A 15,187-nucleotide genomic window follows, 5' to 3' on the forward strand; every position below is an offset into this window, starting at 1 on the left:
GACATCCATTTTGGTATTTTTTTCCTTTCTTGCTTTTTTGACCTTTGGCTTTCTTCCTGTATGATGTTCTTGATGTCGTCCTACAATTCATCTGGTCTTCAGTCATTAGTGTCTAATTAATCACATCTGTTCTTGAGATCTCTCTAAATTCAGATGGGTCATATTTTGACTCTTGTGGACTTGCTTTAATTTTTTTCAGCTTCAGCTTGAACTTGCATAAGAGTAATTGGTGGTGTTCTCTACAGTCTTATTTTGGCTGATGATATGGAGTGTTTTTTTCATCCCTTTCCACAGATATAGTCAATTTGATTTCTCTGTAGTCCATCTGGTGAGGTCCATGTGTATAGTTGTCTTTTATGTTGTTTAAAAAAGGTATTTGCAATGAACAAGTCATTGGTCTTGCAAAATTCTATTATGAGATAGCCAGCATTTTTTTCTATCACCAAGGTCGTATTTCCCAATGACTGATCTTACCTTTTTGTTTCCAACCTTTGCATTCCAATTACCAGTAATTACCAATACGTCTTGATTACATGTTTTATCAATTTCAGACTAAAGAAGTTGGTAGAATTCTTCAATTTCATCATCACTGGCTTTTGTGGTTAGTGCATAAACTTGAATGATAGTATTCACTGGTCTTCCTTGTAGGCATGTGGATATTATCCTATCACAGACAGTTGCATTTCAAGATCTTGATATGTTCTTTTGATGATGAATGCAATGACATTCCTCTTCAATTGTCATTCCTGGCATAGTAAATCATGTGATTGTCAGATGCAAAATGACCAATACAAATTCACTTAGGATATTGAAGTTTATGCATTGAATTGCATTTTTGACAATTACTAGTTTTCATAGACTGATACTTTGTATATTCCATGTTCTGATTATTAATTGATGTTTATAGCTGTTGCTCTTCATTTTGAGTTGTGTCTCATCATCAAATGAAGGTCTGAAAAGCTGTACTCCATTCATGTCATCATGGACAACTCTATTTTTAGGAGGCAGCTGTTCTCCAGTTGTATTTTTAGTACCTTCCAACTTGAGGATCTCATTGTCAGTACTATAGCTGACAATATTTTGGTGCTCTTTGTCATGTTTTAATATTCATATTCTGGTGCTATATAACAGTGCTCCACTACTATTCATAAGGTTTTCAGTGACTAAATATTTGGAAGTAGTACTTCTCTCTTTCTTCCCAGTTAGTCTTAGTCTGGAAGCTCATCTGAAACCTGTCCACCATGGGTGACTATGCTGCTATTTAAAATACTCATAGCATAGCTTCCAGAATCATAGCAACATGAAAGCCACCACAGTATGATACACTGACAGACGAGTGGTGGCAGGGGCACATAGTCAGAATTTTATCAGCATTGCTGCTGTGATTATTTTAGAACTTGGCAAGAGATAGAGACATACTACAGATTAATGGGGTAAAGATGAATCAGCTCTTCAGTGAAACTTGCAACAGGAAATATAAAATTTCTTTATGACCTTGAGATAGAAAAACCTTTTTTTTTACTACTCAAAAAGTACAAGTCAAGGAAAAGGTTGATAAATTTGACTCATGTAGAATTAAAAGTCTATTTACAACAAAGCCCCATAAACTAAGTTTAAAAACAATCAATAAAAAGATATTTATGGTGCACATATGTTGTTGTTAAGTGCCAACAAGTCAGTACTGACTCATAGTGACCCTGTACAGGGTTTCCAAGGAGCAGCTGGTGGGCTTGAACCAAAAATCTTGTGGTTATCAACCCAGTGCTGATCCTATAGTACCACAGCAGGACTCTAATACACGCATATAAGGGGACTTCAAAAAGTTCATGGAAAAATCCCATTATCTTTTCATTTCATTTTGCTACAATCTTATTTTTTTAAAACTTTTCATTGTGAATTTATTAATAGGTTTATAGAGCAGATCATAAGTTTTACATTTAATAAATCATATACTTTGCTTCATTACGGGGTTGCAGTCCCCTCCATGTACCAACAGTTAACAGCATTTAGTCTTACTCGCTTTAACAATGCCATTCCTCCCTATGTCTCCTACTACTTTCATATGTCCTCTGCTAGCCTCCTTCTTGTATTTTGCCTGCCCAGTCACTCATGTTAACATGCATCTACCCTCTAGCCCATGAATAATTTCCCATCCCTACCTCCCACTCCCCATAACCATCATAGATTGTTTCTTTTGCAAAAACAACGTTTTACAACATTGATCTCATACAATGTTTGTTCTTTTGTGATTGACTATTTTCACTCAGCCTAATGTCCTCCAGGCTCAACCGTATTGAGGTGTTCTCACATTCATCATTATTCTTCAACGTTTTGTAGGATTACATTGTGTATATGTACCAAAGTTTATTTAACCATTCTTCTGCTGATGGGCATTTAGGCAGTCTCCACCTTTTTAATGTCTCTGTAGACAGCATATTAAAGGATCTTGCTTTCTTATCCATTCTGCTTTTTATGTCTTTTGCCTGGCGTATTTAATCCATTTACATTCAGAATAATTATCAAAGGTATGAATTGATTGCTATTATTTTTCTCTGCTTTTTTAAAAAAATATATTTTATTTTATGGTTCTGCTAGATTCTTTGGTCCATATAATTTTCTATGCTGAGTTCATTTTGTTTGTAGGTTTTCTTTTCATGTCTGTTATGTTAATGTTTTTAAATCTTATTTTCCTCTTTTTTTATTTTTATGTGCAGATATATTATTTTTCTTTGAGATTACCATACGTTTTCCCCTACTTAAAATAGACTGGTTTGTCTTGAAATCTACTTTACTTCCTTGTCATTTAGAAGTTTGTATCTACATTATTCCCTCTTTTTGCTTTGTAGTTGAGTCATTTATATATTGATATCTCTGGTTCCCTATTTTCTGTCTTATAGGTTTGTTTTACTTTAAATACTTGTGTATCTGGTTTGAGCTCTGGGTGGTGTTGTCATGTATGGTAATCTCAGGTTATTGTCTGCTGTTGTTGGTTCTCAGTTAAAAGAACACCCTTTTAACATTTTTTGTAAAGTTAGTCTGGTCATTACAAATTCCTTTAATTCTGTTTCTCAGGAAATGCCCTACTTTCATTGTCATGTTTGAGGGACAGCTCTGCTGGGTATATGATTCTTGGTTGACAATCTTTCAGAGTTTTGTATATGGCATCCATTGCCTTCTTGCTTGCCTGGTTTCTGCTGAGAAATCAGAGTTTAGTCTTATTGGTTCTCCTTTGTTGGTAATTTTTCATTTTTTTCCCAAGCTGCTCTCAGGAGTCTTTCCTTGTCTTTCATTTTGGAAAGTTTGATTCTGACTGTCTTGGTAATTTTCTTTTGGGGTCTATCTTATTTGGGGTTCATTCAGCTGTCTTGTATGCTTATTTTTTTGTCTTTCAGGATTTAGGATGTGCTTTTCCAACATCTCTCCCACAATTTTCTCTGTGCTTGTCTCTTCCGGTTCTGTAATTATCACCTATACGCTGCTTCTCTTCATGGCATCCCACAGAACTCCTAGGCTTTCTTCGGATTTTTTTCATTCTTTTTCCGAATTGTTCTTCTAGCATACTAGCATTGATAGATTTGTCTTTAGGCTCACTAATTTGAGCTTCCATTGTTCCTCTCCACTCCTTTGCCCTTTCAATGTACTGTCCATTTCTGAGATCTTAGTATTAATCTTCAGGATTTCTAATGGCAGGTTTTGTGTTGTTTCAAAATGTGTGTTGGTTTTATCTGTTTGTTCTTGTAGTGTTTTCCTGAATTCTTCAAAGTTTTTATTGTGTTCTCCTTGCTTCTATCTTTCTATTCATCCTTTGATGGTACCTAATTAATGTTTTTTAAATTTCTTTTTCAGTTAGTTTCATTACCTTTTCTTATTTAGAAATGTTTTTTGGGTCTGCATCTTGGTCATTTGTTTGAGCCATTGTCTCTTCTTTCTTTGTGTGACCTAAAATTTTATGCTGTCATTGAGGCATAGTGCGGTTGTCCTATTTGTAAAAATAAACCATGCAGTTGTTGGACCTGAAGAGGAGAAATCTCTGGTGGGCTCTTGCGATTCCTCACAAGGTGGTTGTGGAACAGATATGGTACCAGAGTTCCTGGTCTAGATGAAGTTCCTATTGGCCTCAGTGTTATGTCTGCTCAGGGTACTCATTCTGTAAGTAGCTCATGTGGGCCTTTGATGGAGCTGGTTTTACTATCTTTTAGGACCACAGAGAAGCTGGGGGCAAGGTAACTGATTAAATTTTGGTCTGGTGGCTCTGCTGATTTTGTAGGTCTGCAGCTTAGCCCTCCTGAATCCACGCATCAAATCAGCATAGCTGGCCCCATCTCACACTGTTGTTGGCTCCCAAATATGTATCTCTGACCTCCTGGATAGTGGAATCTACTCTGGGAGTAAATGCGGGTTGGAACTGGCCACCTGTTTTATCACCAGGGGAATGTAGGGGATAAGAGTTCAAACCTTTCCCCATTGTCATTGTGAGTCTGCTCTGCCAGGTTTCCCTCTGCTTTCAAAGCTGCTCACTGGTGGTGGAGCCTCATCTGGTCAACAGTATGTCAGTCAGTCTTCTTCTCTCACTGTCCCTGCTTGGCCTCTCTTCCTAGCAAGCACTGTATTCACCTCTCTAACCTAAAATTCAGGGTGCCAGAATTTTCATCTGTGTCTATTTTATTTGATATCTAATATCTTTATTATAGAAGGTCTATGTAGTGCATCTGCCTAGTCCACCATCTTGCTGGAATTTTTTTTTTTTTTTACAAACTCTTTGAAGCCCTCTTGTACAGATATAGGGTTAATATCTTTTATGTGTAAAAGATGTATACAAATCAATTTTAGAACAAGATAATCCATACAAAAAATGAGCTTATAATATAGATAAATATTTCATAGTAAAAGAGGAAACTGATATGACCAGTAAAGGCATATAATAGTCAACTTCACTTATAATCATCAGAATTGAACATGAAGTATTTTATACTCTCAGATTGTAGTAATATAAATGTCTGTTGATAACTTAGAGACTTTGGAGAAACAAATACCCATATATTATCTTGCCAGTAGAAGTTGTTGGAGAATAATTTGGTAACATCCAGTAAAACTGAAAATGCATATAAACTAAGAGATAAACCATAAACATCCTAAATATCCATCAGTAGGGGAACTGATAATGAGCCCAGGTGGTACTCAGTTGTTAAGTGTTTGGTAAGAGGTTCAAATCCACCAGCTGCTTCTTGGAAAAAGAACCTGGCAATCTGCTCCATAAAGATTCTAGCCTATGGAACTGTTCTATTATGTCCTATAGGATCACTGTGAGTCTGAATCTGCTTGGTGGCACACACCAACAATAGGGGGATGGATTAAGTTGTAGTTAGTTACTATTCAGTTAATTGCAACATGCAATGACCCTATGTGTGCAGAGTAGAACACTTCCACAGGGTTTTAAAGGCTGTGACATTTTGTGTGAGGCCTACCTTCTGAGGTCCTTTGTTGGATTTGAATCACTAATCTTTTGGCTAATAGTTGAGCACTTGACAGTATTATGTAACCACTCTAAGTTTTAGTACATTTATATAATAAAATACTATGTAGAGGTTAAAATGTATGCAATAGATCTGTGTGGCTCAAAAAAACAAAACAAAAAATCTACAAAACATTTTACTGTTATGGCATCTTTGGAGTGATATTCCTTAAAATATTTTAATTCCGGAACATGAAAATTTCTGCAGACTGACTGCTTATTACTGAATGGGGGCTGCTGCTTGCAAATTCAGTGTGTGTGACTGTCTGGGTACACCTGGCTAGGAGTTAAGTATTTGAATAAATGTCATGCTTAAATGATTAAAACTGAGTCAACTTGACTTATTTTATGTAAATTTTGAATGAGATTTTGATTCATCTTATATGCATATTGAACAAAGAGACATAAATGACATATTTTTGTGTGTGTGTGGCGCTCTAGGTTTTCCCAACAATACAGATATCTTCAACCTTCTGGAGGAGGAAATGACCACGTAATTATATGTTTTTCTTACTATTTTTAAACTTTTCTGTATCAATTTAGTTATAGCAATGTTTAAAACTTTGCATTATCACAATGAAGTATTGAAGTTGTAAAGAAAGCTATGCTGTTGTTTGTTTTCTAGGAGAATACAGTGTAGATTTCTTTTGAAGAAAGTAATTTACTATATAAAATATCCTAAACTGAAAGTTAAGTGTAAATTAGATTTATTTATTGGTAAATATAGAATGTCATATACAGGAAAATTAGAAATGTTCAAAGTGGTCTTTTAAAATGTAGTTAAGAATCACATTATTTTCAGTGATTTTGTAATTATTAGTTTGATTTGGGACTTTTTCCATCATATGATAAGCTAAGCTAATGGTAGTTAAAAAAAACAAACGCAGTTTCTAAAATCTAAGAATGAAATAAAATAACAATATCCAAGAATAAATGTAGTGACTCTGACCCTAACTCACCTGGGAAAGCTTTTTTTTTCTTTGTTAATGATTTATGTATCTTGAAGTTTGATCCTCAGCATAGCTTATAGCAAATGTCTAAAAGGGTGTGTTGGTGAATCAGAGGATGATTACCTATAAATTTTATAGATGATCTAGTAGGTTTAAAGACAATGAAGATACTTGGTCATATTTTCAATACTAAGAAATAAGTACCACCAAGTATTCCTATTGAGATGCATTGTTTGAATATTAGGAAAAAAATGAAACAATGTTTTATAGTCATCTTATAAATGCTTATGTAAATATTCTATGTGTTAATAAATGGACTGATGTTTGAAATACCAACATTGATAGTCAAAGTATGTGTTCTACTTGTAAGCGAAGGTTTCTTTTCAGCAATCTCTTGCTCTTGCACTAGTACTTGGGTAATAATTAATTACTGAGTTATCCATTAACTTAACTTTAGTGTTTTAGGTACATCCTCCCTGATAAATTGTGGGTGGGGTGTTCCTTGGGGAAGATTTGTTTACCAAAATTCTTGATAGGTTGGGTGCTGAATTGTGAATAATATAATCAACAACTACCTGTTTATTGCTTTTATCTTAAAATATTTGGCCACTTTTATAGTTTTTGTTTGGCTCATACTAATACTTTTATATGAAGATGGCAAGTTGTAAACTTTAAAAAGTGGGAATATCAAAATTCTATACTTCATTTTAAGGAGCTCTGGTAGTGTAGTGGTTGTGAATCAGATGCTAGTCTCATGGCCAGCAGTTCAAATCTACCAGAGATTCCATGGTAGAAAGATAAGGCTTTCTGCTCTTATAAAGATTTACAGCCTCAGAAACCGTATACAGGGTCACTATGAGTCGGAACCAACTCCACAGCCCATCACCACCACCACCATACTTCATCTTGGAATGAAGTCTTTTACTCAAAATGAATAGCATAATAAACCCCAAGAATTATTTGCTGTTTTAAATATTAAGACTTAGAGCAAGGAAACATTAATTTTTTTTAGATGATCAGAGTGTTAGAAGATGCTTATGTTTTTTGTTAGAGTTTAAACTTGATTCTAGAATTTAAACTTTGATTGCTTAAGCATTTTAGAATAACTTCTGATGGCCAGTTGGGCAGATGATATAAGAATGCTTCTTTATTTTCAGTTGTCTCTTGACATCTAAGCTCTGCTCGATTAATAGATCCAAAGGCCATAGGATCCACTTTTTGATGAGTCTGTTTAATTATCCCATTCCCCAAGGTACAACGATCATACCAAAATGCTTATCAACTGATACTGATGAAAAAAATTAGACAGGACTAGAATGGTAGATCTTTAAACTGATGCTGTGATGTTCCAGGGTGTCACACGAGTCTTCACCATGACTAACATTCTTTAAGTGAATACTCTATATGGGCATTGACCCAAGAACAAGAGACATTTCACACATTCATGGATTACAACTCTTACCTTCATCTTTTCCAGTTAGAAAACTGGAGCTTACAAAACTTGAAACAACTGGCCTAAACAGTTCATTATAGAAATGGGATTTGAGCCAAAGCAGAAACAATACTTAATCAAGTTCCAGTATATTGAGAGTTGGATGCTGACCATCAGTTGCTTACTATAACACCTTATTTGTTAAGGATAGTGAGAGACCCAGATAATGAAAACATGAGTATGGGTGGATGTTGGGGAAAGACATGTTGAGTAACTAGAGAGCGTTTGCAATGTTTCTGTTGTTTTCAGGTATGCCTATTATTACTGTGGAATTGGTGCTGGCGTACTTGTTGCTGCCTACATTCAGGTTTCATTTTGGTGCCTGGCAGCTGGAAGACAAGTGTACAAAATCAGGAAACAGTTTTTTCATTCTATTATGCGACAAGAGATAGGCTGGTTTGATGTACATGATGTTGGGGAACTTAACACCCGCCTCACAGAGTAAGTACCTTATTTTATGTTTAACTCAGATATGATTCTTATTAAAATGAAATATATGTCATCAGATATGTTAGATGTTAGTATATAACTCAGAAGGCCTTAACAAACTCAAGAAATTACCTGACAGTATGCAATAGAATAAACACTTGATGTTTGGGGGCAATTTCTGAAAAAATTTAAAATTTTAAACTGAAAATGCATGTATACTCAGGCCCATTTTCCCAGGGGCCTTGCAGACTGCAGATCTGTGTTCTTAATGACAAGTGTTCTGCTGGAAATGGAAATTTGTACTTTACCAAGCAAAATAAGTATACATACAGACAGCCTATATATAAATAAATGTACATGGAAAAATTCCATTATCTCGTAATTCCATTTTTTTTTAAACAAACTTTTGAAGCTTACCTTGTACTGCACTCAAAAAGGAGGGGAAACTGGACTCAGGAGAGCAGTCTTTTTTATAATTCTAACATATATGTTTAATAATATCTGTTCTTTTAGTGATGTCTCCAAAATTAATGAAGGAATTGGTGATAAAATTGGAATGTTCTTTCAGTCACTAGCAGCATTTTCCACCGGTTTTATAGTAGGATTTACACGTGGTTGGGAACTAACCCTTGTGATTTTGGCCATCAGTCCTGTTCTTGGACTATCAGCTGCTATCTGGGCAAAGGTAAGGAAGGCCTGTGAATCCAGGTTGTAAAACGCTTTTGCCCTCTTCAATGGAAGAATGTCTTAGTGTAATGATGCCTGTAATTTACACTTGATACTTTCCCTTGGTTTTAAATCTTCTGTTTATAATCAGAGGGGAATAAACACTCACTGAACCCAAATTGGGCCAGGACTTCATGCTGCCCTTGGTTGCGTGATTATTGAGGGAAGTGATGAGTAAAAGAGGAATTGGTTCACATCTCTCTTGCTTTCATAAAAAAAAAAGGCATGCTGAATTCTGAAGAGCCATGTGCTCTAGTGTAAATACAATATTCAAGAAGGAGTTAAGTTCAGTAAACAACACGTGTGTCCCCCTCAGCATGTGATTTTAATGTTTTTGGTTTTATACAGTTTGTTTAATTTGTAATTGATTTTACAGCTTTGTCAGCTTTGTAAATGGTGCCAAGTTTATACATATTTAAATACTTTATTATAAAAAATAGATTAAGAAAATAAACATACTCTTAAATTCCATATCCAGATAAACCCAGTCATGAAGGTAAAGATGTCAAATGGCACTCCTCCCCTCTGTATACACCCCTCTGATGCTTATGGAAAACTGATATTATCTTTCAAATATGCAGATGGTGTTCATTTTAAACTAATTTGATGTAACTATAGGTGGTAGTAGAGTGATTGCTTAGTATGTAATTTTTGTTGGATTTGATACAATTTAGAGAAGGTCTGGCAGCATAATGCTTATGAGTCGGGTTGCTAACTGGTCAGCAATTCAAAACTACCAGCTGTTTCAAGGGAGAAAGATGAGGCTTTCTGCCCCCATAAAAATTTACAGCCTCAGAAACTCCATACCATGGTCACTGTGAGTCAGAACTGACTCCATAGCACACAGCCACCACCACCACAAATTTATATAGCAGAGGAATATATATATATACATATATATATATATAAAGAAGGACTTCAATAAGTCCAAGGCTATCACAGAATAAATCGGGCTATAGGTAACTGGTAGCGTAGTGGTTGGCACTGGGCTGATAACCTCAAGGTCGGCAGTTTGAAACTACCAGCGGTTACGCAGGAGAAAGATGAGGCGGTCTGCTTCTGTAAAGATTTACAGCCTCGGAAACCCTGTGTAGGATCACTATGAGTCGGAACCAACTCCACGGTACTTGACAACAAGTATCTAAAAAGAGCCTTAATGACACAATGGTTAAACATTCCACTGCTAATAAAAAGATCAGAGGTTCAAACCTACCCCACTGCGTTTGGGTAAAATGACCCGGTGATCTGCTCCCATAAAGATTACAGTTTAGGGAAATTTATGGGGCAGTTCTACTCTGTCATACAGGGTCATCATGAGTTAAAATCAACTCAACAGCTCATAAGTTTTACAAAGTCCATCTCATATGATGGATGTAACTATTCTATTGTGAACAACAACAATATCTGATGGGAGTCCTGGTGTGGCGCTGTAGAGTAAGCATCGGACTGCTAACCGAAAGCTTGGTAGTCCAAACCAACCAGACGCTCTTCAGAAACCCTACACAAGGTCACCATGAATTGTAACCAGTTCAGTGGCACTTAACAACAACCACGTATCAGACAAAGGAGAACTGGTGTAGTGGTTACGGATTGCGCTGTTAACCACAAGGTCAGCAGTTGGAATCCACCAGCTGTTCCACAGGAGAAAGATGAGGCTTTCTGCTCTTGTAAAGATTTACAGCCTCGGAAACCCTGTACAGGGTTGTTTCGAGTCGGAACTGACTCCACGGCACACCACTACTATGTCAGGCAAATATATATGCCATCTTTCTGAAATATAAGTATTGTCTCATTTTACAGAGGAAGAAACTAAAGTTCTAAAGGATTGTGTTAATTTGTTGCTTAGAGTAACACAGTCTACCTGGTGTTCTTAATGATTAATTTGCATCTCTGTATCAGTTGACTGAAATTTTTGGCAAAAGCTGCTCCAGTTAATTGATTTTTTTCCATTTAAAAGAAACTGAAGCAATCTAGGCAGCAAATGCTTCATTTCAATACATGTTGAAATATATTGATACCAATTCTAGTTAATGTGGGAAAACAGACCATAGTTAATCTTTAAATAATTAATTATTCATTACTTAAGTTACTATTTATTTAGCTAAAATAGAGAGCAAAAAAACCCTAGGCTGAGTGTTGGAGACATGTTTTAACCCTCCCACTGCTGTAAACTTTTAGTATAATTTCAAACAAGTCTCTTAAATTCTGACTCTCGGCCACAAAGTAAAATGTGACTTGTTCCAGGAAGCATCTTTATCTCTAAGAATTTGAGATTCTTCTTCAGAGACATAAGGTGGGCAGGCAGAAATAGAAAAGGGTCCTATTCATAACAAGAAGTCAGGTCTTGGAAACCTCTTTGTACTTGTGGATTCTCCTCCAAGGACATACCCCTCTCACCAAGAAATACTCAATAGCCCAACCTGAAAAAAACCACTCTGTTCCCTCAGATAGCACCAGCAGGGGCCAATGAGAGGCTCAGCAGTACCAGGTTAAACTAGTCACAATAACACCGCAAAGGTTCTGAAGTTTAAACTGCTACTGAAACCACAATTCACAAAAGTAGGTCAAGAACTTCATACTAAACATGAACAGGGTGACATCTTGTTCAAATCAATACTTAAATATGACTCAGAGTTTCCTAACACATTTAACAAAACGAATAAGGAAGACTAAAGAAGATTCATGCATGTGAATTATGGTATTGGCAAAGAATATTGAGTATATCATGGACTACCAAAATAACAAACAAATCTGTCTTGGAAGAAGTATAGCCAGAATACTCCTTAGGGAAGAGGACGGTGAGATTTCCTCTCACATATTTTGGACATGTTATCTGAAGAGACCAGTCCCTGGAGAAGGACATCATGCTTGATAAAGCTGAGGGTCAGTGAAAAAGACTAAGACCCTTAACAAGATGGATCAACACAGTGGCTGTAACAGTGTGCTCATTATAGCAACAATTGTGAGGATGGCCTAGGACTGGGTAGTGTTTCGTTCTGTTGTATATAGAGTTGCTATGAGTCAGAACTTACTCCACATACCTAATAATAACACTGAAGCCACAGTTTACAAATGGAGTATAAGAATTTCATTCTAAACCTAAGCATGATAACATTCTGTTTGATATTTAAATAAGACTTAGAGTTTCCTAATATTTGACCAAATATTACAACTGAAAATCACCTGTCATACCAAGAACCAAGACAATCACAATGTGGATGAGAAAAACAACAGTCACCACTCAGGTGAATTAGATATGGGAATTATCTGACTTAGATTTTAAACCAGCTGTTATAAAAGTGTTTCAGTAATCATTACAAATTACCTTGAAGCAAATGGGAAAAAAACCAGAAGAATCTCAGGAAATAGCACAATGTTTTCAAGTGCTAAAACAACTGTTAACCATAGATCATACAGATGGTAAAACTATCCTTCAGGAATAAAGAAATAAAAACATCCTCAGAGTAAGAGGAAATTCTTCAAACAGAAAAGAAATGATAAAAGTAGGGATCTTGGAATATGAGGGAGAGAGAAACAACAGAAAGAGCAGACATATTGGCATATAGAATAGACTATCCTTTGCCTTGGAGTCCTGGTGTGGTGCTGTGTGTTAATGCACTAGACTGTGAAGTCAATTTGAATTGCAAAGTTGGCAGTTCAAGCTTACCAGCCGCTCCTTGGAAACCCTATACAAGGTCGCTATGGATTGGAACTGGCTCAGTGGCACTTAACAACAACAAATCCTTTGCCTTGTGAGTTTCATACAGCAGATAATATAATAATCAGTAAAATGTTGATACCAGTAGACTGTTATAAATAATGTATGAATATTGCAATGCCCAGAGCAGCTATTACAAAAACCACACAAAGATATATATTTATGACAAGGCATTATAAATAAATCAACATGGAATCCTAAAAATTGTTTATAGGAAGACAAGAAATAAACATAATGAAACTCAGGGAAAACAAATAGGAATAAAAAAAAAAGAATGGGCAGACTTAAGTGCTAGCATAGCAATAATTAACTTAAGTATAACCAAAGGAGAAAACACAAACAAACCCACTGCCATCAAGTTGATTCCAACTTTATATAGGGTTTCTGAGACTGTATATCTTAACAGGAGCAGGCAGCGTCATCTGTCTCCCAGGGAGCAGCTGGTGAGTTTGAATTTCCAACCTTATGATTAACAGTTCAACACCTAATTCATAGCACCAGGGCTACTTGCCTTGAGTATAAATGGTCTAAATTTATCAGTCAAAACAGAGACTGGCAGAATGGCTAACAAAAATTCTCTGTTGCTTACAAGAAATGTACTTTAAATTCAGTAGTATACAGGTAGGTTGAAAGTAACAGAGCGGATAAAGAAATACCAGACAAACATTAATTAAAGAAAAAAAAATTAAAAGTAGCTATGTTAATAAAGTAGACTTCAGTGCAAAGATACAACATGCAAACAACAATAATATAATAATAAAAACAGGACTAGCTATATTAACCCGATAATGGCTACTTCAGAGCAATAAATTAATGAAAACAAAGAGGGACATTACAAAATGATCAATCCACCAAGGTAATGTATTGATGTTACGTGTGTATGCATCAAAAAAGTAGCCTCAAAATACATAAATACTGACAGAATTAAAAGGAGAAATAGACAAGTATTCTGTTGTTGACATAGTTGGTAATTACAAGAATATTTGTTTTTGTTTTTTGTTTTAATTAACATCTCTCAAAAATGGGTGAGTGGGAGGGAATTTAATGAAGATTCTACCAAAAACCAGATTCAGTCTTAGCTTTCTCACTGGTTGTAGTTAAGTGCCATGGAGTGGATTCCTACTCATAAAGGCTCTGTATAAGGTTTCCAAACATTAGCCATTTCCTTTTGGTACAGTGACTCCGTGTATTCCTTCCATCTTCTCTTGATGCTTTCTGCATCATTCAATAATTTTCCCAGAGAATCTTTCAATAACGAAAGTTCAGGCTTCAATTTTTTATTCAGTTCCCCCAGCTTGAGAAATGCTGAGCATGTTCTTCCCTTTTGCACATTTTTTTCTGATTCTAGATCTTTGTACATTTTTTTTTTTTTTGTAATATTTGGTTTTATCTTCTTGAGCTGATCTTTGAAATTTTAGTTCAGTTCTTGTATCTCCTCATTTCTTCCATTTGCTTTAGCATCTCTATGCTGGAGAGCAAGTTTCAGTGTCTCTTCTGACATCCATTTTGACCTTTTTCTTCTTTCTTGTCTTCTTAATGACTTTTTGCTTTCTTTATGTATGATGTTCTTGATGTCATCCCACAATTCTTCTGGTCTTCAGTCTTTAATGTTTAATGTATAAAATCTGTTCTCCAGATGATCTCTAAATTCAGGTGGGATATATTCAAGGTCATATTTTGGCTCTCGTGGACTTGTTTTCATTTTCTTTAGCTTCAGTTTGAATTTGCATATGAGTAATTGATGGTCTGTTCCACAGCCTTGTTTTGACTGATGATATGGAGCTTTTCCATCATCTCTTTCCACTGATGTAGTCAGTTTGATTTAGGAATTGGGAAAGAACAAGCACCAGGAATTGATGGAATAAAAATTGAAATCTTTCAAGAAAGTAAGGCGGCACTGGAGGCACTCACTCATCTATGCCAAGAAATTTGGAAGACAACTATCTGGCCGACCAATTGGAAAAAATCCATATTTGTGCCCATTCCAAAGAGGTGACCCAACAGAATGTGGATATCATAGGACAATCTCTTTGATATACAATGCGAGTAGTTTTGCTAAAGGTAATACAGAAAACGGCTACAATTATACATTGACAGAGAACTTCCAGAGGTTCAAGCCTGATTCTGAAGAGGCCGTGGAATGAGGGGTATCATTGCTAATGTCCAATGGATCTGGCTGAAAGCAGAGAATATCAGAAAGATGTTTACTTGTCCTTTACTGACTATGCAAAGGCTTTCGATTATGTAGATCATGACAAGCTATGGACAACATTGCGAAGTATGAGTATTCTGGAACACTTCATTGTGTTCATGAGGAATATGTACCTGGACTAAGAGGCAGTTGTTTGAACAGAACATCA

The 15,187-nt window shown here is 35.8% G+C and overlaps 1 protein-coding gene across 1 annotated transcript in view; it reads left to right on the forward strand.

The window, feature by feature from the left end:
• Nucleotides 1-15,187, forward strand: part of ABCB1 (ATP-binding cassette, sub-family B (MDR/TAP), member 1) — a 127,860-nt gene that overhangs the window by 43,081 nt on the left and 69,592 nt on the right. The window contains exons 6-8 of the mRNA XM_006834398.1: nucleotides 5,954-6,005; nucleotides 8,204-8,395; nucleotides 8,897-9,068. Coding sequence (XP_006834461.1) covers nucleotides 5,954-6,005; nucleotides 8,204-8,395; nucleotides 8,897-9,068 — 416 coding nt within the window. The remainder of the gene's footprint in view (nucleotides 1-5,953; nucleotides 6,006-8,203; nucleotides 8,396-8,896; nucleotides 9,069-15,187) is intronic.

Source organism: Chrysochloris asiatica, unplaced genomic scaffold, assembly GCF_000296735.1.
Source record: "Chrysochloris asiatica unplaced genomic scaffold, ChrAsi1.0 scaffold00010, whole genome shotgun sequence".
In the NCBI taxonomy this organism is placed as follows: Eukaryota; Metazoa; Chordata; class Mammalia; order Afrosoricida; family Chrysochloridae; genus Chrysochloris; species Chrysochloris asiatica.